The sequence below is a fragment of the Panthera onca genome, chromosome X (assembly GCF_046562875.1).
Source record: "Panthera onca isolate mPanOnc1 chromosome X, mPanOnc1 haplotype 2, whole genome shotgun sequence".
Classification (NCBI taxonomy): Eukaryota; Metazoa; Chordata; class Mammalia; order Carnivora; family Felidae; genus Panthera; species Panthera onca.
In genome coordinates, this window is record NC_138357.1 from 18,352,982 (window position 1) to 18,379,492 (window position 26,511).

The 26,511-nt window shown below is 40.6% G+C and overlaps 2 protein-coding genes across 4 annotated transcripts in view; both read right to left on the reverse strand.

The window, feature by feature from the left end:
- Positions 1-8,956, reverse strand: part of HPRT1 (hypoxanthine phosphoribosyltransferase 1) — a 51,470-nt gene extending 42,514 nt beyond the window's left edge. The window contains exon 1 of the mRNA XM_081793108.1: positions 8,852-8,956. The gene's annotated coding sequence lies outside the window, so the exon portion shown is untranslated. The remainder of the gene's footprint in view (positions 1-8,851) is intronic.
- A 6,605-nt stretch (positions 8,957-15,561) lies between these two features.
- The window catches only part of PHF6 (PHD finger protein 6), a 47,342-nt gene continuing 36,392 nt past the window's right edge, over positions 15,562-26,511 (reverse strand). The window contains exons 9-11 of one of the 3 annotated variants that reach the window (XM_081793253.1): positions 26,217-26,350; positions 19,089-19,218; positions 15,562-18,229 (exon numbers count right to left, since the gene is read on the reverse strand). In XM_081793253.1, the coding sequence (XP_081649379.1) occupies positions 19,089-19,218; positions 26,217-26,350 (264 nt within the window). In that variant the 3' untranslated portion in view covers positions 15,562-18,229. Of the gene's footprint in view, positions 19,219-26,216; positions 26,351-26,511 lie in introns of all 3 variants that reach the window. The other 2 variants (XM_081793252.1, XM_081793254.1) reach the window with 2 other exon arrangements.

Genomic DNA, 26,511 nt, shown 5'->3' on the forward strand with positions numbered 1-26,511 from the left:
GTAACCATCAAGACAGTATGGTACTGGCACAAGAACAGACACTCAGATCAATGGAACAGAATAGAGAACCCAGAAGTGGACCCACAAACGTATGGCCAACTCATCTTTGACAAAGCAGGAAAGAATACCCAATGGAATAAAGACAGTCTCTTCAGCAAGTGGTGCTGGGAAAACTGGACAGTGACATGCAGAAGAATGAACCTGGACCACTTTCTTACACCAGACACAAAAATAAACTCAAAATGGAGGAAAGACCTAAATGTAAAGACAGGAAGCCCTCAAAATCCCCGAGGAGAAAGCAGGCAAAAACCTCTTTGATCTTGGCTGCAGCAACTTCTTACTCAACATGTCTCCAGAGGCAAGGGAAGCAAAAGCAAAAATGAGCTACTGGGACCTCATCAAAGTAAAAAAACTGCACAGCGAAGGAAACAATCAGCTAAACTAAAAGGCAAGTGACAGAATGGGAGAAGATATTTGCAAATGACATATCAGATAAAGGGTTAGTGTCCAAAATCTATAAAGAACTTATCAAACTCAACGCCCAAAAAATAAATAATCTAGTGAAGAAATGGGCAAAAGACATGAATAGACACTTCTCCAAGGAAGACACCCAGATGGCCAACCGACACATGAAAAAATACTCAACATCACTCATCATCAGGGAAATACAAATCAAAACCACAATGAGATACCACCTTACACCTGTCAGAATGGCTAACATTCACAACTCAGGCAACCACAGATGTTGGCAAGGATGCCAAAAGAGGATCTCTTTTGCACTGTTGGTGGGAATGCAAGCTGGTGCAGCCGCTCTGGAAAACAGGATGGAGGTTCCTCAAAAAACTAAAAATAGAACTACCCTACGACCCAGCAATTGCACTACTAGGCATTTATCCACGGGATACAGGTGTGCTGTTTCGAAGGGACACATGCGCCCCCATGTTTACAGCAGCACTATCAACAACAGCCAAAGTATAGAAAGAGCCCAAATGTCCATCGATGGATGAATGGATAAAGAAGATGTGGTATGTATGTACAATGGAGTATTACTCGGCAATCAAAAAGAATGAAATCTTGCCATTTGCAACCACGTGGATGGAACTGGAGGGTATTATGCTAAGTGAAATTAGTCAGTCAGAGAAAGACAAAAATCACATGACTTCATTCATATGAGGACTTGAAGAGACAAAACAGATGAACATAAGGGAAGGGAAACAAAAATAATATAAAAACAGATAGAGGGACAAAACAGAAGAGACTCATAAGTATGGAGAACAAACTGAGGGTTACTGGAGGGGTTGTGGGGGGGGGATGGGCTAAATGGGTAAGGGGCACTAAGGAGTCTACTCCTGAAATCATTGTTGCACTATATGCTAACTAATTTGGATGTAAATTTTATTTTTTTTTTTAATTTTTTTTAATGTTTATTTATTTTTGAGACAGAGAGAGACAGAGCATGAATGGGGGAGGGTCAGAGAGAGGGAGACACAGAATCTGAAACAGGCTCCAGGCTCTGAGCTGTCAGCACAGAGCCCGACGTGGGGCTCGAACCCACGGACCGCGAGATCATGACCTGAGCTGAAGTCGGCCACTTAACCGACTGAGCCACCCAGGCGCCCCTGGATGTAAATTTTAAAAAATAAAAAATAAAATTAAAAAAAATAAAAAATAAAATAATTAAAAATAATTAAAAATAAAAATATAAATAAATAAATAAATATTGTTTGGTTACAGCCCTAGCTTATTTTTTTTAAGTTTATTTATTTATTTTTATGATCCGTGAGATCATGACCTGAGCTCAAGTCTGACGTTTAACCTACTGAGCCACCCAGGTGCCCCAAAGGTTTCTTTCATTTTTTAAGTAGGCTTCATGCCCAGTGCGGAGCCCAACACAGGGCTTGAACTCACGACCCTGAGATCAAGACCTGAGCTGAGATCAAGAGTCAGAAACTTAACTGATTGAGCCACCCAGGCTCCCGATGGACACTATTTTTGACCTTCTATAATTGTTCTCCCTGTTGCATTTGATGTATTTACCACTGTGTTCTCTTATTCTTTAATGTTTATTTATTTATTTTGAGAGAGAGAGGGAGAGAGCAAGTGGGGGAGGGGCGTTGAGAGAGGGAGAGAATCCCAAGCAGGCTCTGAGCTGTCAGCACAGAGCCCAACGCGGGGCTTGCACCCACGAACTGTGAGATCATGACCTGAGCTGAAATCAAGAGTTGGATGCTTAACCCACTGAGCCACCCAGGTGCCCCTATCACTGTGTTCTTTTTGACTCTATTCCTTTGGCTTCTGGGACAACACCCTCCTGACTGTCCTACCTCTCTAGTTTTCTCTCTCAAACTTCTCAGTCCAGATGGTTCCTGACTTACAATGGTTCAACTTACAAATTTTCAAGTTTATGATGGTAAAAAAGTGATACACATTCAGTAGAAACTATACTTGGAATTTTGGATTTCAATCTTTTCCCAGGCTAGTGACGTACTGTATGGCCCTCTCTCGTGATGCTGGACACAGTGGCAGTGAGCCACAGCTCCCAGTGAGCCACGCGATCACGAGGGTAAACAACCCATACACTGACAACCATTCTGCACCCATATAACCATCTTTCTTTCACTTTCAGTACAGTATTCAACACATTACACGAGATATTCAACACTTTATTATAAAATAGGCTTTGCGTTAGATGATTTTGCCCAACTGTAGGCTCATGTAAGTGTTTGGAGCACGGTTAAGGTAGGCTAGGCTAGGCTAAGCTGTGATGTTTGATAGGTTAGGTGTAGTAAATGCATTTTTTTATATCCAATATTTTCAACTTACAATGGGCTTATCAGGACATAAGCCCATTGTAAGTAGAGCAAGATGTATATACCCTTCCCCAGTGTTAACATTCAACATAACCACATCTGGTACAATGATCAAAATCAGGAAATTAACACTGACGTAACATTTTTAACTAATCTGGAATCCTTATTTAAACGTCACCAATTGTCCCATTAATGTTCTTTTCTGGGCCAAGATCTGATCCAGGAGCACACATGCATTTCCTTAAATCTCCTTAATCTCCTTTACTCCAGAACTGTTCCTCAGTCTGTTATGACCACATTTTTGAAGGACACTGGCTAGTTATTCTGCAGAATCTCCCACGATCTGGGTTTGTCTGAATTTCAGGTGTTCCATTTGGGGCCAGAAACTCCACATACTTTGAGACTATGTAAATATTCTGTTCCTCATCAAACTTTCACTGACTAATTCTAACGTGCATTGGTGATTGTTCACTGAAACAATTATTACTGGGGTGTTTCTCGAATGTTGATTTTTTTTCCATGAACATCATTCCTTCTTCACATATTAGTTGGAATGCTACTATAATAAAGAGCTTTTCTTTCTCCCTATTCATTGTTTTTTAAATTATTTAAATCACGACGGACTCAGGAATTCTATCCTATACGTAATGATCCACTAGTAGCATTAATTACTCTGTTGCCCAAATTGCTTCACATCTGGCTGTTGGGAGTCCCTCCATGTTGGTTCCTGTATCTTTGTGGTTATTTCCCCATCGTTCTTTGAGCACTTCCTTAATTTCTGGCACCACAAGATACTCCAAGGCTCATCTTGTACCTTTCCTGTCCTAGCCTTGGAATCTGCTGTTTTTCCAAAAAGCCCTGGTTCCTTCCATTGGAAAGTAGTGTTAAAAGAAGTAGAGGGGAAAAAAAAAAAAAAAAAAAAGAAGTAGAGGGGCATCTGGGTGGCTCAGTCAGTTAACCGTCTGACTTCGGCTCAGGTTATGATCTCACGGTTCGTGAGTTTGAGCCCAGCATCGGGCTCTGTGCTGACAGCTCAGAGCCTCAAGCCTGCTTCAGATCCTGTGTCTCCTTCTCTCTGCCCCTTACCCACTCACACTCCGTCTCTTTCAAAAGTAAACATTAAAAAAATGTAAAAAAAAAAAAAAAAAAAAAGAAACCAAGCTCTGGGCATTGGGTTATAACATTTAAATCATGATGGTAAAAATCAACAATGTCTTAAGAGTAATTATATTTTAAAAACTAAGGTTTAGGGGTGCCTGGCTGGCTCAGTCAGAACATGCAACTCTTTTTTTTTAATGTTTATTTATTTTGAGAGAGAGAGATAGATAGCGAGCAGGGAGGAGCAGAGAGAGAGAGAGAGAGGGAGACAGAGAAGTCCGACGTGGGGCTCAAACTCACCAACTGTGAGATCATGCCCTGAGCCAAAATCAAGTCTGACATTCAACCGACTGAGCCACCCAGGTGTCCCGAGCATGGGACTCTTGATCTCGGGGTTGGGAGTTTGAACCCCAAGTTGGGAGTAGAGATTACTTACAAAAGAGGGGAAAGAATTAAAAAATATAAAAACTAAGGTTTAAAGCTTAAGTAATGCCACCTATCATTATTTACCATGTGTATGTATGTTTAAATTCATATATTCAAATATGTATATATTGAATTCTTTTTTGGAAACAGAACCTCATGTTCTGATCAGGTCATGATCTCCCGGTTCGTGAGTTCAAGCCCCACATCGGGCTCTGTGCTGACAGTTCAGAGCCTGGAGCCTGCTTCGGATTCTGTGTCTCCTTCTCTCTCTGCCCCTGGCCCGCTCACGCTCTCTCTCTCTCAAAAGTCAATAAACATTAAGAAAATTAAAATAAAAAGGCCTGCTGACTTTCATGCTTCTGTGCTGCATTTGAGTGTTTCTGCTAGAGCCAACGGTAGAAAAATCAGCAAATAAAACAGGATTTTATAAGGGTTCTTTGCTTCTAAAGAAGCTAGAAGTCCCTAAGGTGAGGTCACCTCCTGTCAGGGCTTTAAGGAAGCACTGTTACTCTGGTTATTAATATAGCTAAGGCCGTGGCTACTTGGGGTTCTCAGGTATCAGTATGCTGACATCTCTTTCTTTTTTTCCCCCCAAGTTTTTATTTACACTCCAGTTAGTTAACACACACCACGTGGTCTCACAAGCAAAGGTGGGGAGGGGTATGTTAGAAATAATTAGGTATAATAGGTATGCTTCCTATATTTTTAATGAGATCAACAGTAAACTATCTTATAGTTGAGGCTCACGGTATAGGCAAAGTTGTCAAGTACAAAGCAGCTCAAGTGACTTTAGGTTACTTTTTATTAGTATAGGGAATTGTGCATCTTTTCAAGCAGAGTAGTGACAGGTTCCCTTTCACGTGTGTAAGGGCTAATGAAGGGACTGTTAACAAGTTGCCTTGTAACAAAGGTTTTACTGCCCAGTTTAAAATAGCTCTATTGTTCCATAGCGATTGTAGCACACGACGTACTGGACAGATTGTAACACCCTGAACATTTACCCAACGCCTCCTCTTCATAAAGTGTTCTCGCCTCAGGGTTATGGTACACTAATAGTTACAAGCTGGTCCGTTCCCTCGTGTACAGCTCCCTAATAAGATATTCCGCTTTCCTCCATTCTGACACTTTTGGTTACTGTAAGAAACGAACAGAACAATTTGGTCTTTCAACCTGTGGTCTCTGCTCTCCCTTCAGGCTTGCCTAAAGGTCCCCGCTATCGTTGAAAATTTTCTTTTAGTGTATCTATTTTGGGGGGAGAGGGAGAGAGAAAAAGAGAGAGCATGTGCAGGGGAGGGGCAGAGAGAGAGGGAGAGAATCCCAAGCAGGCTCCATGCTGTCAGTGCAGAGCTCGAGACGGGGCTCAAACTCATGAACTGTGAGATCATAACGCGAGCCGAAATCTAGTCAGACGCTTAACTGACTGAGCCACCCCCCGGGCGCCCCAAGGTCCCTGCTGTAGTTTAGATAGAGATGTGCCATCCAATATAGTAGCCACCAACCACACGTGGCTATGTAAATCTAAGTTTAAATGAATTAAAACTTGGGTGCCTCAGTCCTACTAGCCACATTTCAAATGCTCAATAGCCACTTGCAGCTGGTGGCTACTGTATGAGCACAAAGAACATTTGCAACACTGTAGAAAGTTCCGTAGATTAGCTCTGGGCTAGAGAGTGAGACTTCTAGAAGGAATGACAAAGAACAGTCTCAGAGCATCGGTGGGAAGGGCTCTAGTAACCGAAGCCGGCTTCTCTGTAAGCTGATACTGTGCATAAAACTGTCAGACTGTTCCAGTACTCCTAACTCTTAGGATTTCCAGGATTATCTTAGCCCGGAGGCAGATGACTTCATGAGAGTAGACTGCTACTCTGCGTAGAAAACGGAGTAGGACTGAGTGAAGTTGATGAGAAATCTAGTCGCGGTTTGTCTTAGAATCTTATCGGAATTGTTTTGAATGTTCCGTTTCTGGCAGACATGGGCAAAGTCCCCTTCCTCTTCTCTCTCCTCTAACCCTGTTTAGCAAGCTGTATTGATGCCATTGGGGTGCACACATTTGCTCAAAGTTCATTACCAGTGGACTCCCGACCTAAACTTCTAAACCAAGAGCATACCTCTTTCCTTGACTGGTAGGTTATTTCAATGATCTGATTTGTGGAGGGGTGCTTTTAAGGAAAACCTTGCAAGGGAGGAATCAAAGCAGGATAGGGACAGGGAGAGAGCAGAGCAAGGGTAGGGCCTCAGGTGAGGTCTAGCCCTGGCCAACTCCCAGGGCCTACTCACGTTGGTCTCCTCTTGAGCTAGGGGACAGGGACTTGGTATCCTAGTACCATTGGTTCCCTGGGAAGGGGGAGAGTGTAGCCTCCCAGGCTCCCATAAGACAAGGGCGAGTAACCAGAGATCGCAGGCGTCAACCATACAGCAAGCAGATGCGGGATGAGGGCACTAGCTGGTAAAGGGACCCAGAGAGGGCACCAACACATCTACCACACCCATGTCCACAGGCTACACGAAATAGCTACCAGTGAAAAGGAGTTCTCATGAAATTTGTTGGAAACATTTTCCTAACCTAGGAATCAAGTTTCAAGGAATATTACATTATCATGAATATAAACTTTAATAATGACCTTGTGTGCTACAGAATTAAGACTATGTCTAATTTCCACCATTTGTGAAAAAATTTATTTTTTTACGTTTATTTATTTTGAGAAGCAGGGGAGGGACAGAAAGAATCCAAAGCAGACTGCACTGCGAGCGTGCACCCTGATGCGAGGCTGGAACCCACAAATTGTGAGATCATGGCCTGAGCCAAAATCAAGAGTCAGGTGCTTAACCGACTGAACCACCCAGGTGCCCCTATTTTATTTTTAATGTTTGTTTTTTTGTTTGTTTGTTTATTTGAGAGAGAAGGAGAGAGCATAGGCGCATGCAGGAGGTGCAGAGACAGAGAACCCAGAGCAGGCTCTGCACTGACAGCAGAGAGCCTGATGCGGGGCTCGAACTCACAAACCGTGAGCTCATGAGCCAAAGTCGGATGCTTTAACCCACCAAGCCACCCAGGCGATCCCATTTGTTAGAAATTTAAAAAGCAATTGATCAGGCAACAAATTAATTGAATTTTCTCTGGTAGCTAGTTAGTAATAATTTGTTTAGCTGAATCCAGGTAACATTCTGAAATTTACATGAGTATCTAGAAATGTTTCCACTCGACTTTGTGTGAGGACTTTTAAAGGCATACTATCTGCTGCATGTTTGTAAAGATCATTTAGCAACAGTATTTTACCTCTATTTTATATCTCTTAATATTCTTAAGTGTCTTCGGGGAGTTCAAATCAGTATAAAACTACATTAATAAGCATCTAATTTTATACAGTCTACTAGGATTGCCCGGAATGTATGCCTGTATCACATATAATATAGAGACACTAATAATATATAAAGTGAGTGCTGAAATCAGGATTGTATTTTAGAGATATATAATTGTAAATAAATACATAAAAATGCTATGTCTGTGATTTGCTTTAAAATCAATTATGGTGTATGGGAGGGGAACAGGTAAGGGTATATATGAAACAAGTCTGGAAATTGGTTGACAACCGTTGAAGCTGGGTCATGTGTTCATGGTAAAATCTTTCTGCAGGGCATTTCACAGTATGAATTAATGGACTTTTCAAAAAATGTGCCCAAAACTTTAACTTGGGAATCTCTGTTTAGAAATGTATCTTAAGGATACAATCAGACAAGGGCAGAAAGCTATATGTATAAGAATGTTCATCTCAGCATTATTTATTTTTAAATATTTGTTACCCATGCTTCCTATAAGAAGAAAGGAAATGTTACTTCAACAAAATGAAAAAGGAACCTAAGATAGACGAGGACATTGAAATATAAACAAAGCGGTGGTATCTGAAGGGTGAAAACAGCTTGAAAGGTCAATTTCCTGTATTTTGGGTGTACGTCAGCAGAAAACATTGGGAATCACCCTGAGTCATGGGGAGGGAGAGAGTTCTCTCTAGGCCACTTGATCTAAATATAGTTCATGCTCTTTCCTCCAGAATGTGGTTCCTCTCCCCTCCCCAGATCGTTGTTCCGAGTTTGGACCTTCTTCAGGCTCCCTTAATAATTGCTGCTATTTCTGTTGGTGTACTTGAAGTTTTTTTTCAAAATTATAGAAAAGTTGCAAAAATAGTACAAAGAGTTCTTGCTTTATCTCTTTACACACACACACGCACGCACGCACACGCACGCACACACACGCACACATTCTTTTCCTGAACCAGTTAAAAGGTAGACATGACCCTTTACTCCTAAACACTTCAGTGTATATTTTCTAACAAGAATATTCTCTTACATAACCACCATTATCGAAATTAACATTGACATAGTAATATCTGATCTTCAATCCGTATTTACATTTACTCAATAGTTCCCCAAATGTCCTGCCCAGCAAGAATTCTGTTTTCCCGAACCAGTTCCCGATTCAGGATCACACATTACTTTTAGTTGTCACGTCTCTTTGTCACCTTTGCTCAGTGTGTCTTCGATCTTCGAGACATTCACTTCTTTGAAGAGTACCGGCCAGTTGTTCTGTAGAATATTCTTCTCTGCTGTTTCTTCACCATTGCATCAGCACCGTTTTTGCAAGAGCAAAATAATAGCAACCACGAAACCTGGAAACGGAACTATCTAATGATAGGGAAATGGCTAGCCTATCATACATCCACAAAAGGGAGTCTCATGCAAACAATAAGAATGGTAGAGTGCATTTACTGAACTGTGAAGATATTTCCAACTTTTAAATGGAGACAGCAGGATACAACTTAGCAGGTATAACATGCGCCCATTTGATATAACTACACATACGCACAGAAATGTTTGAAGGTTTTACGGGAGAGAGAATGGTGACTTGATGCTTCGTAAGATTATGGGAGCTTTGAAATTTTTATGTCTGCTTGTGTGTATTTTCTCATTCTGGTATAATGAGCGTCAAGTCAGGTGTGAATAGTGAAAATCTAAAATGTTCCAAGTGACAGGATAGCTTTACTTTCGTATCTGAAGGATCACGTGTGGAAAGGGGACTAGGCGTTTCCGTCTTGGTCCCTGTCATCTAATGTGTTACTCTTATTCCCGGGTTAGCCGCAAAGGCAGACTAGCAGAGGACCACGTGACAGGGCTTTGGCCACTCGGGGACGTTACAGTCAAGGGGTCGAGGAAATAAGAACCGAAGAGTAGCCGCAGGCTTTGGCAGCGGCCACGGGCGGGCTTTGCTGGAGCAGTTCCAGGGTAGCTGAGAAAGCGGAGGGGTGTGAACAGAAGTGAGTGTGGCGAAGCTGGGGGAACGGGTCGGAACAATATGGAGGCGGAGACGCCACGTGGGGACTTGACTTTCAAGAACATCATATGAGAAGAGGAGAGGAACAGGTCAAACTAGAAGGGAACACAGGAACGAGGGCCGGCGTGTCAGGGGACGGGAGAGTCTCGAGTCTCTGTTCTCTCCTTTCATCGCCACGAGACCATGCACGGGCTGCTATCTTTACCTGCATTTTAGACAGGGGATCACGGAGGCGGAGATTCCGTTAACTTAATCAAGGTCACGCAGGATCCGCGCCAAGGCCACCAGAACCGAGAGTCCCTACGCTCATGTGTGTCACAGTTTTCTAAGTATAAAAGGAAAGACAGGTAAGTGAAAAGGACTGAAGACCAATGTGGAGAACCTGAGATGAAACACCAATATCTGTCGTGGCACCGGGCCACGCTGTTGCCACCACCTCTAGTGGGTCACCTTTCCCAGATGGAACAGTAGACTGAACTCCAGGCACGGGGGAGGCGAAAGGATGGCCGAGAACTGAGAGAAGCAGGACGCTGAGGCCAGTGATGTCTAGAGGCAGCGGAGGTGATTAACCACCTCACGCAGCCTGAGTAGCTAAGGGAGCGAGGCCAAGAACTGCCCCCCCAAGAAAACGAAGGAACCAAGAGTCTGACGAACATGGGTGCACCGTGGAAACAGAAGTTAGGATTCTGGGCAAAAGGGGAAAGAGAAAAACCGACAAGCGGACGCCGAGTAAAATCCAAACTGCTGACGTGGACCCACCGTAGCCCTATCGACCGAGGGCGTTGTTGACAAAGAGAGAAAACTCAGGCGAGGACAACTCAGGGGGGGGCTCGCGCCGAGCAGCCAGCGGATCGGGTAGACGTGTCCGGGAGACTATTCAGCGGGTGGAGCCGACTGTGCTCCGGGATGGGGCCTCATCAGCAGAACACACGGCGGACAGCTGTAGCCGATCACGGTGATAAGTGAGAACAATACGAGAGGGCAAAGACTGGAACAGTGTGGAACACTCACATCAGGCTAGGGAGAATAGTCAGGAAAGGAGCAGCGTTCATGGGGCGGGGGGGGGGGGGGGGAGATCACGGGAATTAAGGTAAGAGAGTTTCCAGGAGGGCATCAAAGGAAGAAAATAAGGAAGTGAAATGTTCCAGGTTCTGCGTCGATCTTTCTAGGAAGTGGCCCACGGCTAGCTGCATTTCCAAGTTTCATGGAATGAAGTGACCCCGGTTATGAAATGCCGTGAAGGCTGCCAAGCCTTTCCCTTAAGCAACATATGTTTTCTTTAACCCCTCTCCCTGTGTCCCCACCCCCAACCCCCGCATACTGGATAGCCGCCCTGAGCGGTCTGGGCACACGGATAGGCTGAAATGCTTAAGAACAACTCTTCTAAGGGAGGTCCGGAAAGACTGTCCTATTTGAGGATAATGCCAAAATTCCAGCTCTGTGATGTGCAAACTTTCCAGAAACTGCTTATCTTTTGTGCTTGCTCTCTAACCGAGAACATATGAAACCAGGGTCCCGAGAATGATTGCTTCCTGGTAATACTAAATCAATACTAAATATAGAACATAAGCCTATTTGGGCTTAAGGATCAGGAATGTTTGAAAATAAGCCTTTGTGTTAAATTGTCTGGCTAACCTCTGAAATGAAAATAATAGCAGTCTCCATGACCACCGAAGTTCAAAGTTACACGAAGAACTCTCTAATGCTACCCCTCTTTAAAGACTTCATTACGTCATACATATATGAATAAAAGGGTGGAAGGAAACATGATCAAAGGTTATTGGTAAAATATTGAAAAACTATTTTTGTAAGGTTACACACAGGACTAAATCCTTTTAAATAAAATGGTTGTTTGGCTAATATCATAAATACCCAATTAGCACAAAAGGTGATTTTGAGAATTAGGAAAAACTAGTTTTCGTGTGGTATCAATCATCCTTGACTACATTCAATTTATTCTTTACTTAGAAACTGGCATGTTGACTGACCGGCATAACTGAATACTTGTGTTATTTTTACCAACAATTTATTTTCAGACGTGCAGGTAACTTGCTTGAAATTCTTAAGTGAGAACAATCTTTTTTTTTTTTTTTTTTTTTTTTGCAAATGAGCTGAAAGCATGATATAGATAGATATCCATATATAGATATCTACAGATACATCTATATATGTATCTATAGATATATCAAGTCAATTTTTCTGGTTTGTCTTACAGTTTATTCATCCAAGGACAAAACAACTAGTTGAAAAGTGAAAAGTTCAAATGGTTTCATCTTGTTTCTACATAATTGACCAGTCGTTAGACACATTCATGATTTGGGGAGTAAGAACCATCACGACACATAAAGGTCATAGGAATTCTTCAACGAAACACTGCACGACCCCTTCAAGTGCACTGAAGCAAGACACCCATGACCCCGGACATACAGAGAAGCAGATCCATCTGGCCAAAAATGAACAGCTATGAACAATCTGTTACTTTTCAGAAAGCGGGAGGAAGGGAGAAGATTCACCAATTACTACTGTTACTAATACATATGAAACAAAACCTTTTGACTTAATCGATTGTTTCCCCCAAATAATCCATATTCTACTTTGAAATACAGTCTCTATGGGCTTTACCACAAAATCAAGACCCTACAGAGTTTTCTATAAGGCATGTATTATGTTTTTTAAAAGAAGGTACCAGAACGCTTTCCATTAAAACGCATTCCTCGGGGCACCTGAGTGGCTCAGTCGGTTGAGTGACCCACCTCGGCTCAGGTCACAATTTCGTAGTTCGTGAGTTTGAGCCCCGCGTCAGGCCCTGTGCTGACAGCTCGGAGCCTGGAGCCTGCTTCGGATTCTGTCTCCCTCTCTCTCTGCCCCTCCCCCACTCACGCTCTGTCTCTGTCTCTGTCTCTTTCTCTCTCAAAAATGAATAAACGTTAAAAAATATAAATAAAAATAAAAGGCATTCCTTTTGGAGTGGAAAAGCAGGGAAGCTTAATCCCTATAGATGACCTTTTTAATTGGTGCACATTTTTTGGATGGCAATTTTTATTAAAACTTTAAATGTATATATATTTTATGTTGCAGTTCCACTGCTGGAAATTTGGCCTAATAAATGCCCCCCTCATAAGGGCATGAAGAAGTATGTGAGACCTGACGGAACAATTTCAGTCCAGCCACACACTGCAATGGAGCGGAGCCTCTAAACAGAACATGAGAAATCTAGTTGTTCAAAGGAAAAGGACAGGTGCAGAACTGCGTGTATTGCATGATCCTATTTACTCTAAGAAGTACATAAGTTATATATGTACACAAGCATTTAGAGGGATACACGTCAAATACTGGGAAGTAGGCTTGTGGAGAACGGGGATTTTCCCGTTTTGCCCTATAGATCTTTGTAGGTTTTAATTTTGTACGATGACTATGTATTATTTTTAAATGGAAGTAAAATTCATAAAATATAACTCACCCTTTCAAAGGGTAGAACTCATGGTTTTTAGTATATTCACAAAATTGTGTAACCACCACTGCTGCTTAATCCAGCCATTTGCATCCCCCCAAAAGAAACCCTGTAGCACCTGGTAACAGTCACTTCCCAGGGCCCCCTCTCCGCATCTCCCCCGTAACCACAAATCTGCATTCTGTCTCTGTGGATATGCCTCTTCTGGACATTTCATGTAAATGTCATCATACAATATGTGATCCTTTGTGCCGGGCTTGTTAGCATTATGTTTCCAAGGTTCATCTACATTGTAGCAAGGGTCAGTACTTTCTTTTTAAGGTGATGTGTGACTTTAATAAATAAAAAAAATTTGTAAATAGCTGATTAAAAAAAAAAAAAACTCAGAAAAGGAAACGCCTCATCCTTTTGTACAAATCACTTTACAGAAAAACTCAGTACCTCTAAATCCAATGTCCATATTAAAGTTTACTTCTACCTTCCCGCACCCACACGTCCTTGAATATGCGCTCGCTCTCTCTCTCTCTCTCTCTCTCTCTCTCTCTCTCGGGTCCCATTTCAAAGGTTTGTCCCTTCAAACAGTATTTTCGTTTCCATGTTAAGTCTGTTTACTAGATCATTATCATTCACACAGCAGATCTAGTTAGCTCTTTGCCCAGCTGCACCTTCCCGATCTCCCTGGCACTGCCTCCACCCACAGCATAAAAACACATTTATAGCCAGAGAGGTAGAGACGAAGGCATAATTTGGATGTATATGGACCCCCTATCTTTTGACAAAGACCCAGGTCTGAATGACTTCAGTCCACTAACCATGTTGCAGAACGTGTCTGCTACAGAGTCACACTTTAAATGCTGTCATTAACTTTCATAAGTAACTGGCATTTTAGGTTTCTCATCTTCTGAATAAAAATCAAGAGTAAATTTTTGCCTTATATCCTTGTAAAGTATGTACGTATGTATATATAGATATAGATACATATCTATATAGATATCTATAGATATATCTATATAAGATATAGATCTAGATCTATATAGATATCTATATAGATATATAGATAGATGTATATATAGATAGATACAGATAGATATATAGATAGGTATAGATAAATATCTAGATAGATAGATATCTACATATACTGGGTAATTGCCCAGATACTTCATTATCTCAACATTGCAAAATTATGTAACATTGGTTTATATATAAAGCAGCATTGTCTCTGCAACCGAAGACTCTAATATACAAACATAGACGGTTTTCCCTTAAAAATATGGACCGGCCATAGAATTTTGCTGGCCATAGAATTTTCCTAGAAAATTCTACCAGGTTTACACTTTGGAATGACCTGAGCAATTGCTGATGACTGCAGCTGGAAAAAGAAACCAGAACTCCCCCCACCAAAGTCCCCAGCTGTCAATAGTTTTAGTTAGCTAAAGAAAACCACATAACCCCCTTCTCCATATTTTTATGGTGGTAAAAAAGATAAAATCTTTTGTTAAAAAATTAAAAAAACAAAATGAGAGTAAAGAATGGATTTTAAACACACACACGCTGGCACACGGATGCATGTGTGACGAGTAATGCCAGGTAACATTTGCAGTGAGGTACACTATCCCATAGTTCCAGCATTAACCAGACCTGTTACATAATGTGTAAAAGTTATTTATTTATTTTTGAGAGAGAAAGACAGAGAGAGGGGGGGAGGAGCAGAGAGAGAGACAGAGACAGAGACAGAGACAGAGACAGAGGATCCAAAGCAGACGCCACGCTGACCGCAGACAGCCCGATGCGGGAGTCGAACTCAGGAAACATGAGATCATGACCTGAGCTGAAGTCGGACGCTTAACCGACTGATCCACCCAGGTGCCCCTAATTTATTTTTCCTCTAGAGTAGGAATGCAGGTTAGGAGTTGTGTGTATGGAATGAGCACATTCCACTAATTAAAACTTTCATTTCTGCCCTGGACACGACTACCTCAATCTCCAAGCACTGTACGAGAAGTAAGCTGTCCACGATAGAGGGAGTCAATTGAAATCTGTAAGGTGGAATGCCTTTATAAAAAATATTAATCCTCCTCCGTATGACCAAACAGATAAACCGCACAAGGAGTTTTGGCTTCTTTTCAAAATCCCCTTTGAACTAGCTTCCAGAGGACCCAATTCAAGCCAAAGGTACCCGAATCCTGTTAATAAGAAAAGAACCAAGGTGTAACACAGTTCTGTTGTACTCAAAAGACGGATGTCTCGCTCCATGATGAGACTCTGATGTTGTGAAATCTTGAACTGGACTCAAATGCACTTTTTGTTCTCTCTCATTCTCTTTATTGACAAGTTACTAAACAAGCTGGGCATTTCGTCTTGAAGGAAGACTAAAGGGAACACAATCTTGCTGCTGCTACAAATGATACCCTTCATTATACCCTTTGACAAAAAAGACATACATACAAACATGAAAGTCATAACTCATTTATTGAATGAATAGTATATGCAAGAATACCAATAAAAGGAAACTAATACTACAAACTACAATTTTGAAAATAAAGCCAATATAACAGGAACAAAATATACATAACATGAGAGGAATGTTTGATTTTGACCCATAATGCATTCCTTATCTTTACAGTTAACCTAAATGTCTGTTAGAACAAAACTGTATACCTTGGTCTAACCTTTAGTGCTTTTCAAAAAAGCAACAACATTCTAGAACACTTTTCTTTTTCTTTGAGATATTTAAGATCCACACATTTGTTCAAGTACATAGATTCTGATTCAACAGTAGATCTACATATCTTGTTATTCTCTTAATATCTTGAGTAGCACGTACTCCTGAGCAAGTACTATCTGAAATTCTAAAATTGCTGATCTTTGAAATAAAATGTATTTCAGCTGTGGGTTTTTAATAAATTGAGATGAAAAGTAAAATTCACACCCCCTCCCCCTCCCCCCCAGGAACAAAGAGCTCTTATTAAAGTATAGAAACTCAAGTCTATCTTTCTACTCTAAAGAACATTTCTTACTAACAGTTCTGGTAAGGCAATAAATGCTCCAGAATAATCTTCAATATACGCTTGCAAAGATTACACTGTTGAATATCAATAACGAAAACAAAACAAAACAGAGGGGGAAAAAAAGGAAAGAAAAGACGCTTCAAAATTTCAAGCTAAAATATGCGTAAAAGACAGTCATGGCAGTATTTTTGGAAATGACGTACGTGTTATATACTTATCAAATAATGTCATGCTTATTAAAACTACGGTTAAGGACTTAAGAGATGAACAGTAAATACACTGCTGAGGTCCATTTTTCTAAATATTCATACCACAATGTAATTACTACCCAGAAGATGATGCTGCTACTTGGGAACATAAGTACTGTACAATTTTTACATTGTAAGGCACTTTTTACTCAGCATGTGACGAAGACATGGATGGAGAATCAAAGTATCGGAGGTTTACAACCAAAGGTGATTTTTCATGTGACTTCAATTTACATTTCATTTCAACTTTTAATGAAAGACTGTTTAGCCAATCACACCACAGTGAGAAAGATAGGTAGCCAGCCACTTATTCTAGCCAACCAAAAGGTAAAGTGCTATTCTGGTTGCTAGTGGCAGAGAAAGGGTTGAAGACACCCATACAAAGGTATACACTTGATTACATAGCAAATCCATCGACTGACAGCTAAGTATTTGAAGTCCATGATATGATCATCGACTGGCCATTTTTACCCCGGCACCTTCCATTTTTCCTAAGAACATCATTACAGTAGTTGTCCAAAAATGAAGGTGCTCTATTGTTCCGTGGGTAAGTGTATGGCACACCATGTAAAAATGATCAAGACACAGTGATTCAAAGATTTAAAATAACAGGTTTCAAGCTGTTGTAAGGAAATAAAGTACAGATCCTTTGGGAAAAGTCACATAGCTTGGTAAACAAACATCTAGATCTGTCGTTGCACTTCAAGTCATGGTGAATTTTGAAAATTCATCACATACACACAACATAAAAAAAAAAAAAAAAAAAAAAAAAAAACAACACCCAATGGCATATTTAGAGCAAAAGGAGAAAAACATATAGGGCAACCCCACTAAAGCTAGTTTCCTTCTAAAAATAATAAAAGATGGTTAAAATAAAGCAATCATCAAGTCCCTTGACTTAAGTGAATACACACTCGACAAATGTGACCTTAAGGGACTAGCAGTTAAAAAAAAAAATCAGTCATTAAGCACAGTGTAATTTTCCACCTGTTACATTTTAAAAATGCTTTTCCATAAGCTGCAGAATATCTCGATGCACAGTCAAGTTAACACGGTATTTCTTGTTTGCTAATTTGCTTTAATGTGGTAGGTTAACTAATAATTCAGAAATCAGAAGCCCTACCTTTGAATATTGAGGTGCTATGGTAATATTAGGCAGACCACAACTAAAGTTTTTTGGTTTTGCCATAAAGAAATATATAAATGTGCTTCAGCAGGTAAGTGGGAGAAAATATCACGAGCTGGGAATGCCAGTGTGAAAATCCTTTCTAAACAGCTGGGTTCTTAGGCTTCGAAAAACAACTTCGATGATCGAAAAAACAACACCAGGCCCTACCAGAAGAAAAGGAGGGCACGAAAGCCTATTTGATAGATAAGCAAAGCAATGAACGAAAACATTAAAAATATTAAATAATTTTTTTTTTAAAATAGTGGTCACAAAATTAAAAATAAATACTGTTTTCTGCAGGCTGTTTTTTGACTCCTACAGCACATGAGACCTCCTTACATACTCTGGGCCAATATATGAAGTGTTCCACACCACACGGCACTTGAGAGGAACCGATTTCCGACATGGTGGCTGAAGTCCTTAGTGAGTGGTAACCCTTTACATCTTAAAGAGGTTCAATTTGCTGTTGCCAAATGTTAGTTTCAACTTGAGAGGATCCAATAATTTTGCTAGAAGTTCTTTGTATGACATGATAAGAGAAGAGGTTTACTGTCAAGAGAAGTTTGGCAGAGGCGCACCGGAGCTCATAACTTATCACCAGTTGCCCGAGTGCATGCTGGTCAGTGAGAACAACTTTAACAGGGACGAAATGAAAAGCTTTAGCACACTTCTTGGAAGAGATTTTTAGCATGTGCTGTCAAAGCCAAGAGAAAAAGAAGGTTCTCTTCATTTCTAGTATCCATTACTTGAGTGTGGAAAAAAAAAAAAAAAAAGCAAAAAAAAAAAAAAAAGCACAAATTCCCATGTGTCGCCACCAGAGGCGTGTTTGCACTGTAAAGTGAAATTTGCTTATGCTCTCCCTTGAGTATGAATCCACTAAACAAACTTAGACACTCTAAACAGTAGAACTTTGTTCAGTCCAGAAATATAGCTTACTTCATTTCAATGTCTGCTTTAACTGTCGACACTAAACACAGGGTTAATAGTGTTTCAATTGCTTCCCAGAAACTGCAAACTACAGCTACGTAATAGCAACATGTCAAATTCTGCCATCTAGTGAAGGCTCATAAAACAAACAAAAGACGTTTTTAGGCGGTTCAATGAAGGATCTAAGAGTTGGGCAGTAAAAAGTTACAAACCCTTTTTGATTTTAGAAAACAGTGAAAAAAGCATAGTAGTTATGGATGTCTTATTCAATTCCCAGTTTTCTAACTCTGTCCCATGAACCTGTTCAAAAGATGATAAAAAATTGTAAAATATGATGCTTGAGGGGAACACAATAAATATAATGTTATTGAGGAGCGAGAACATCTTATCGGTTTGACATTACAACTATACTTATGGATAAAGTGGAGAGCTTGGTTTTACTGGTACAAAATCAGCTAGTTAAAAAAACTACGCAAGCCTACACAATCCTTTAGCATTCTAGGAACATGCTTAACTAAACATAATAGCATTAAAAAAATCATACTGCATATACCATTACTCCAACATGTTATTTATCAGTGAGTATTGTATCCTGACAACAGATCCGAGAGAAGTAACGTTCATACCTAGTTTCCATTAAGTTGCTGCTGAGTTAGTTGCTGCTGGTCAATTTCTACTTTTCCCCGGCTTTTACTCTCTCGTTCCTCATCTTCTTCATCTCTCTCATCATTTCCACTATGATTTTTACAATATAGTCTACAATGATGAAAGATAAAAATCTCAAAACGTTTTGTCACTGCTGATAATACATTTACACCATTAGCAGATGAGGTTGGTGCCCGTTTAAAATAAAGGTTTCCTCATCCATGCTTTCTAAAAACTCTACAATTAGTTACGGGTCCATTTCTATCTGAAAGATAGGAAAGCACTCTATTAATGAGATAACGCAAGTTCATCGGAAATAAAACCTCTGGTTTAGGGTAAATGTTGTCACACATGCCCAAAGATGAGGCAAGTCCTCATTCTGCCCACTGAGATTAAAAATAAATCTTCCAGCCAACTTGAAAATACAAACTTGCAGGTATACAGATGAAATAATCAAACTCGAGGTTTCAGAAAGATAATAAGAGTACATTTTAGGAAACAATATAAACTCTATATATACTGTTGCTTTTTGCTCGTGTTTCATGAAACATTTTTATTCAAATTCCTCAAAACGTCTTCCCAGCACTCGTGTCCTGGCTTTCATTAGAACACCTTTATGAGCCCCCTAACAGTTCTCCAGGCCCTGTGTTTGGCTAGGTCTCTCCTGATCTAGACTGGCTCTTCCAACCTCTCTTTCCCATGACACTCACTTTTTGGAAAAAGTTACACCAGCTACCTTTTCAACTACACCACTCTGGACTTGTCTAACTGTGGCACTGCTTCAGTTGGTTCTCTCTTACTCCAGATTCCTATAAAACTGGAAATAAGGTCCACGGGCTTGCTTAGCTCTAGGTTCAACTTTTTTCTTCGTTAGTCCAGGATATTTGCTAGGTGACCCTGTGTACTTCAAGAGGAATGTTAATTTCAGAATGCCCCACTATCAGTGATGCTTTTCGATCACTTGGTTTAAGTGGTGGTGATGGCCAAATTTCTCCACTGGGATGGTAGGTTTTCCCCTTTCAAACCAGAGGATTTGTACCTCTGGAGTGATACTTTGACATTAGGCCGTTCTGACAACCTTTTATGTGGGTAATATACACCGTATACTTGACATTCATTGCTTTTAATAAATAGCAATGTGAGTTACTTAGGACAAGGGTTTAGGGAGGCCAACTAACATATAAGTACCAAATCTGTGTTTTATAGGTAACCACCCCACTGTAATCAGTGGGTGAGCTGATATGAGCTCAGTTTTAAGTCAATTACATATACAAGATGACAAGATGGAGCAATGCTTTAAAAATGTTCAGTGAGTGCCCTCTTGTGGTCAGCAACAGATAAGACATTCCTACAGGAATCCTTCTGACACAAAGGATCTAAAACTTGGTTTAACATGAGGAGTGTCTAACATGTGAGTAGAATTAAAGGCAGAGGGGAGGGTGGGGAGCAACAAAAGCAACTGACTTCTGACCTAGTTTTGCTTATTTTTTTATTCTTAAAATATTTTCAGTTACTTCCAAAGAACTATGGAGAATTTGTACTCTTCAAACGCTGCCCACTGGGAATCACTTATAAATTATGGGAAGTATGGAGGCGTAGAGAAACAAAGCAAATGGCATCATGAAAAAGCAAATAGCTAAATCTAGAATGTGGGACTCTACAAGACTTATCGGGCGGGGTGGAGTAGGGATTGCTCTATATCAAGAGAGACTTATGAGATATAGCCATTAAATGCAATGTAGGGACCTTGTAAGTATTGAGATTCGAACAAAGCAAGTCTAAAAAGACATTTCCAAGACAACTGGGGAAATGTAAACGTAGACTTGGTAGGACAGCATACTAAGAACTTACTGTTGATCTTACAAAGTGTGATAATGGCACCGTGATACCGATGTAGGGATAAAATGACAAAAGAGATGTCGGGTTCTGCTTTAAATACATCAGAAGGAAAAACAATAGATGAAAACAAGTGTGGCAGTAACTTGGTAGCTGCTGAGATGGGGAGCTGTTATCCTATTCTATTTTTGTATACTTCTGAAATTTTTCCTAAGTTTTTTCTTTTTTTTTCCCCGTAAGAGTTTTTTCCTAAAGGGACAAGCCCTTTTTTGTTAAAACAGATTTTCATCTTTTTATGGGATTATTTTTCACCCCCACAGGCCCATTATATGTCCTTCACCAATCTAGACACCGAGATCACGGGTGTGAACCAGTCAAACAAGATCTCTACTGTCACAGAATTTATTTTATGGTGGGTGACTGACTTTTTAGAGACATTCATATTTCAAAGTTTAGTAATACAATAAAGACAATAAAACAGGATAAGCAGAATCACTATGTAATCTTCTCTTGCCTTCTTAATGAACACATTTCATTTAATGAATAGATTACTTAAATAATCTAATGAGTATATTCAGGATCCAGAGCCAATGAAGAAGGAAAGCACATACAGGAGAGGGAAACCCCTTCATTCAGAGGTATTCCTCCCGTTTTCCATTCTTCTATCCCCAAACTACTTGCATACGGACTCTGATTTGAGCTCAATAGTCTCTATGAAAAAATCTGGAATCCACACCATATGCAGATTTTAGAAACAAATTGCAATGTGAAAAAAATAGAAAGAGTAATTCAAATCACTGTGGACCCCGGTATAAATACTTTCGTTTAGAGATGGTCACTGGCAACATGGTTCTCTGACAGCTAGAGAGTAAAAACCATCTGAATGTCTAGAAAAGGAAGTGATTATGCAACCATTAAAATGGTGATGATGTAGAACTGTTTAATGTCACAGAAAAATACCCCAGATATTATAAGAGTATACATAAGAAAATCTTTTTATAAATATGTACATACACGATCACATGTCTAGAAAATATTCCAAAAGATTTCAAATTCTCTCTGCTGGTAAAATTATGGATGAGGTAACAACTGCCCAGCTGCTGAATATGCCCCTCAGAAATCTTTTATGTATACAGGTGTGCATCTGCACATACATGTGCATACGTGTACTTGTTACATGCTAAAGTAGATCATGCAACTTGGGTTTTTCACCTTACTTGATCACAGGTATAATACCTCTCCACGACTCTCCATACGGAGCTACTTCATTCTTTAATTGCTGCAGAGTATTCCACTAAACGCACGTGCTAAAACTTAAGTCTTTTGATAGACATTCTGGTTTTTGGGGGGTTGATTTTTGCTGCAATGGGTGAAAGGCTAAAAATCTTTTCCGATTTACCTTCAGTTAACTCTAGCTATTCCCCTGGCAACTTAGCAAAACTTGGCATGGCGTGCCCGCTTCTGCACTGAGCTGCTACCCCTCGGTTGGTGGACGGTAGCTGGAGCGGGAGAATTATACTCTGAGAAGAAGCTGTATCTCTGTTCCTGTGTGGTGTAACCTGACAATGACCTGTGCCTATAGAACTACAGTGGACCAGGTGCTGCCTCCAAATGCGGTACGAGGCTTTTAAGCTCGGGTGGCTCCCCTGTGGACCTACCCAATGTGAATCCAATCTTACTGGACCTGAGCCACACCGTTACGCTGACTGATGCCATCTGTGGTCATCTCACCAATCCGAAGAACAGGTGAGTAAGATGCCTTAGCGGGTATCGCAGTGAGCACGAACAGTAATGCAACGAAACTTCTCGCATGTACGTTTTTGTACTGTTTTCTGCTCACTTCCCTGGCATAAATCTCTACATAGCAGACTAGTGGCAAAATATACACACCATTTCGTTAAAGGTTTTGGTCTCCAATGCTATATTGTTCTCCCAAATTGTACCAATTTATAGCCTAACTCAGTATCAAACATGAATGCCCAGGTCTCCAGAACCCAGCTGCCATGTGAATCCTACTAATCTTTGGCCATCAGATAGGCAAAAACTGGTAACATCTTGTTTTAATGTATGTTTTTTTCATTACAAATAAGGGAGAATAGCTTTTCACGTGCTTATAATCCACGGCCAGTCCTCTTATAAATTCCCTTTTCATGTCCTTTGCCCATTAAAAAAACCCAAAAAACAAAAAACAAAACCTGAGCTGTTTTTCTCAGGGATTTGAAGTTCTCTTTAGTCTAATTTCAATACAGTCAAAAATTCTGAGTTTCCTATCATGCTTAGAAAGGTCATCTGTACTCAACAGATGCTAGATAATTTCTCCTACCTTTTCTACTCAGTTTTACATACGATTAGGTTTTTAACCCATGAAGGATATATTCTGGGGTGCAGTCTGAGGTAAGGATCCAACCCGTTTTCTAAATGGAGGGAGAGCCAGTTGTATAAACTGTAGAGATACCAAGTATTGAATAATCCATCCTGTCTCCACAGATCTAGTACTACTGAAATTACCCTAACAGAGACATGGATTTCTTGTGGCCGTTGTCACTGTGCCAGTACCAGGTTTAATTACTATGTCACTGGTTTTGAGATCTAATAGGGGATTTTCCCTCTTGATCTCATTTCAATTTCTTCTTGGCTGCTGTGATCAAGACGTGTTGACTACCCCCGTACCTACTTTCTCCCCTTCCCTTCGTAGTACTGAACCAGATTTGGGTAGCAATATGCCCACCAGGGGTATGTTCCCCTGTCTCCCTGGGACATGGTGACTCAATTCTGCCTAGTGGGATGGTGAGCAGAAGAGCCTGTGGAACTTCCAGGAAGGCGGACTAAAAAGCCACTCGGCTGGAGGAATGGCCACCTCACCCAAACACTTTCCTTTGCTCCCACTCCCTCCTAACTGCCTGTGGAAGGGACGCTCCGAGGAGAGAGCCGGAAGATGGTCATCTGGGTCCCCGAGGACACGCAGAACAGCTTACCACATCTGGACTGCTCTCCTTGGGACATATTTCGGGGGAAAACCAAATTTCTATCTGGCTTAAGCTTTCAGTTGTTTCCTATTATATAAAGTAACTCAACCATTACCAACAGTACCCCATTTACTCTTCTAGATAAAAGTCAAAACTCTTTATTTCATTACAATTGTACTTATCGTCTAGATTAATTTGAGGAAGACAGGTATCTTTCAAGGTCGAGTCTCTTCATCAAAAAACATAATATATTTTACTTTTCGTTTGGGTCCTGTGTAAAAACACTTTAAAAAAAAAAAAAAAAGGTTCACCCGTGGTGTGTGTAGGCGTATGGGGAAAGGGGCGGAGGGTGACATTTTTCATTTATGATTTCTAGCTAGTTATTACTGGGATTGTTTCTAAAAATTCATCTAGTATTCAGCAACCCCACTGAGCTCTTACTGATTTTAATAAATTGGGTTGATTCCTTGGGATTTTCTCGGTAGACGATGACACTCATAACAAATATTGACAATTTTATTCTGCTCCCTCACAATATCTATTATACATTTTTCTTCTTTCTCGTGTTGCACTGGCTTCACCCTCCCGAAGAGCGCTGCAAAGTAACACCGGTAGTCGAAAGCGTACTGGTCGAGTGGTTCTCAATTCCAGATGAACATGACAATAACCTGGGGCGTCATTAAAAAACACGGCTTGGGCTTCTACCTAGTGAATTTTAAATCTCTGATGGTGGAGCCCAGGCATGAACGTTTCTAAAGCGGGCCTGATCCATCCTCGGGGGGTTGTGAGGCTCAGCCCTGGTTACGAACTGCAGTCCCTTTCCTTTAATAAGGCTCTTTGCTGCCGTTTTCTCATAAATGCTCCATTAGGACGCCTCGCTGCCCGAGCGCACTCTTGGTTCCTTCCTTTAAAATTCAGAGGTGGACGCTGAATGCCATCTAATGCCTTTTCACCATCCACCAGGAAGGCGATAGGATCTTTCTTGCTCTATTAGTTATAATGGTTCACACTAATAAATTTCCTAATTTTGAACAGTCTTTAAATCGTTAGAATACAGATCTGGATTTGATTTTCTAACATTTAGGAATTTGGTATATTGTTTATAAAAGCCAGATTTGGTCTGCGGTTTTCTTGTTTTTGTTTTACATGCCATCTCTGTCAGGTTTAGTGTCACAGTTAATGTAAGTTTCACAGAATGAATGAAGTTTTCCATCTTTCGCCATGTGCTGGACCTCTTTAAATATTAGAATTCCTGTTTCTTAAAGGCTTGACAGAATTCACTTGAAAAACATCTCCTGCCTTCCTTATTAAACAAAGTTTGGCAAACTTTATAATAGAGCATTAGCACCTCATCCAATCACCCAAATACGTGGTGACTGCTTACAATAAACTGCTTCGTACGCAAAATAGTAGGGTGTTTAGTCACTGGCTTATTGCATCCTGGGAATGGAAGGAAGTGCTTTACAACTCGCGAAGGCAAGTCAAAAATCCACGGACCCCCACCAACGTAGTCTCCATTCAGTTAAACGAATGGAACCGTTATACACGTACACGGATATGGAAGACCGATAAAGCAGAGGATAGTAATTCCAAATCTCCAAACCTTATGCTTTCCTCATTCCCCCAAGAGCGTCTCTGGGCTTCTATGTTCACAACCACATCCTATTCTAAGCTGCCAAGAATTCCCACCTGGACCCTGAGCAGCAGCCTCCTGACTCACCTTCCCATTCGCACCCTTGCTTCGGTTCCACCTCAGGGTCTTGCACATGCTGTTCCTTCTGCCTAGAACACGGTCCCAACACCCACATCGATCTACGCCCTTCCTATCTCAGCTCAAGCTCTATTTCCTTAAGGAAATTCCTAAATATTCACTCACTACAGATTAAGTCAGCTCCTTCTCGTTACATGTTCTCATGGTGCTTTGTAACATATCCTTTCTAGCACTGAATGTAGTTTGTAATTGTACATTTACGTGGCCATTTAATTAACACGTCTCTCCCACTAGACTATAAGCTTCGCGAGGACTTAGTCCGTATGTGTACTGATCACTACTGTATGCCCAGCTCCTATCACGACACCTGGCACTTAGTAAGCATAACACACACTGGCTGAGTGACTGCTAATCCAGGGATGTATTGAAAGAGGAAAATGCCAATCATAGTACTTGTTTCTTTATATGGAGTCCTAAGTCTTCTATACTTGGCTAAATACCATCTAGGGACAGTGACCAAGTAAACTGATGTCATCTACTCACGGGCAGTTACTTACTGACAAGTTAAGGAAAATGGACAATTGTTGTTCTCTTACTTGTAAATTCCTCGTGACATATTTTCAATGTATTTGGCTTTGTCTTGTACTCCACAGTGGTAATGGTAAGTCTTAACACAGGCTTTTATTTCACATCCAATAGTAGCACCGGGCTGACTGCAAAGTGTACATTTCTGTTTAAGGGAAGAGAAAGAATAATCATAAGCAGTATTTCAAAGTTTTTGCAACCTTATTTATTCTATTTTACCCATATTTCAGCCAAACATTCCAGTTTACAAAGAAAACAGCCAGTTTTCTAGGGAAAAAAAATACACCAAACTTACTGTTGAGCATC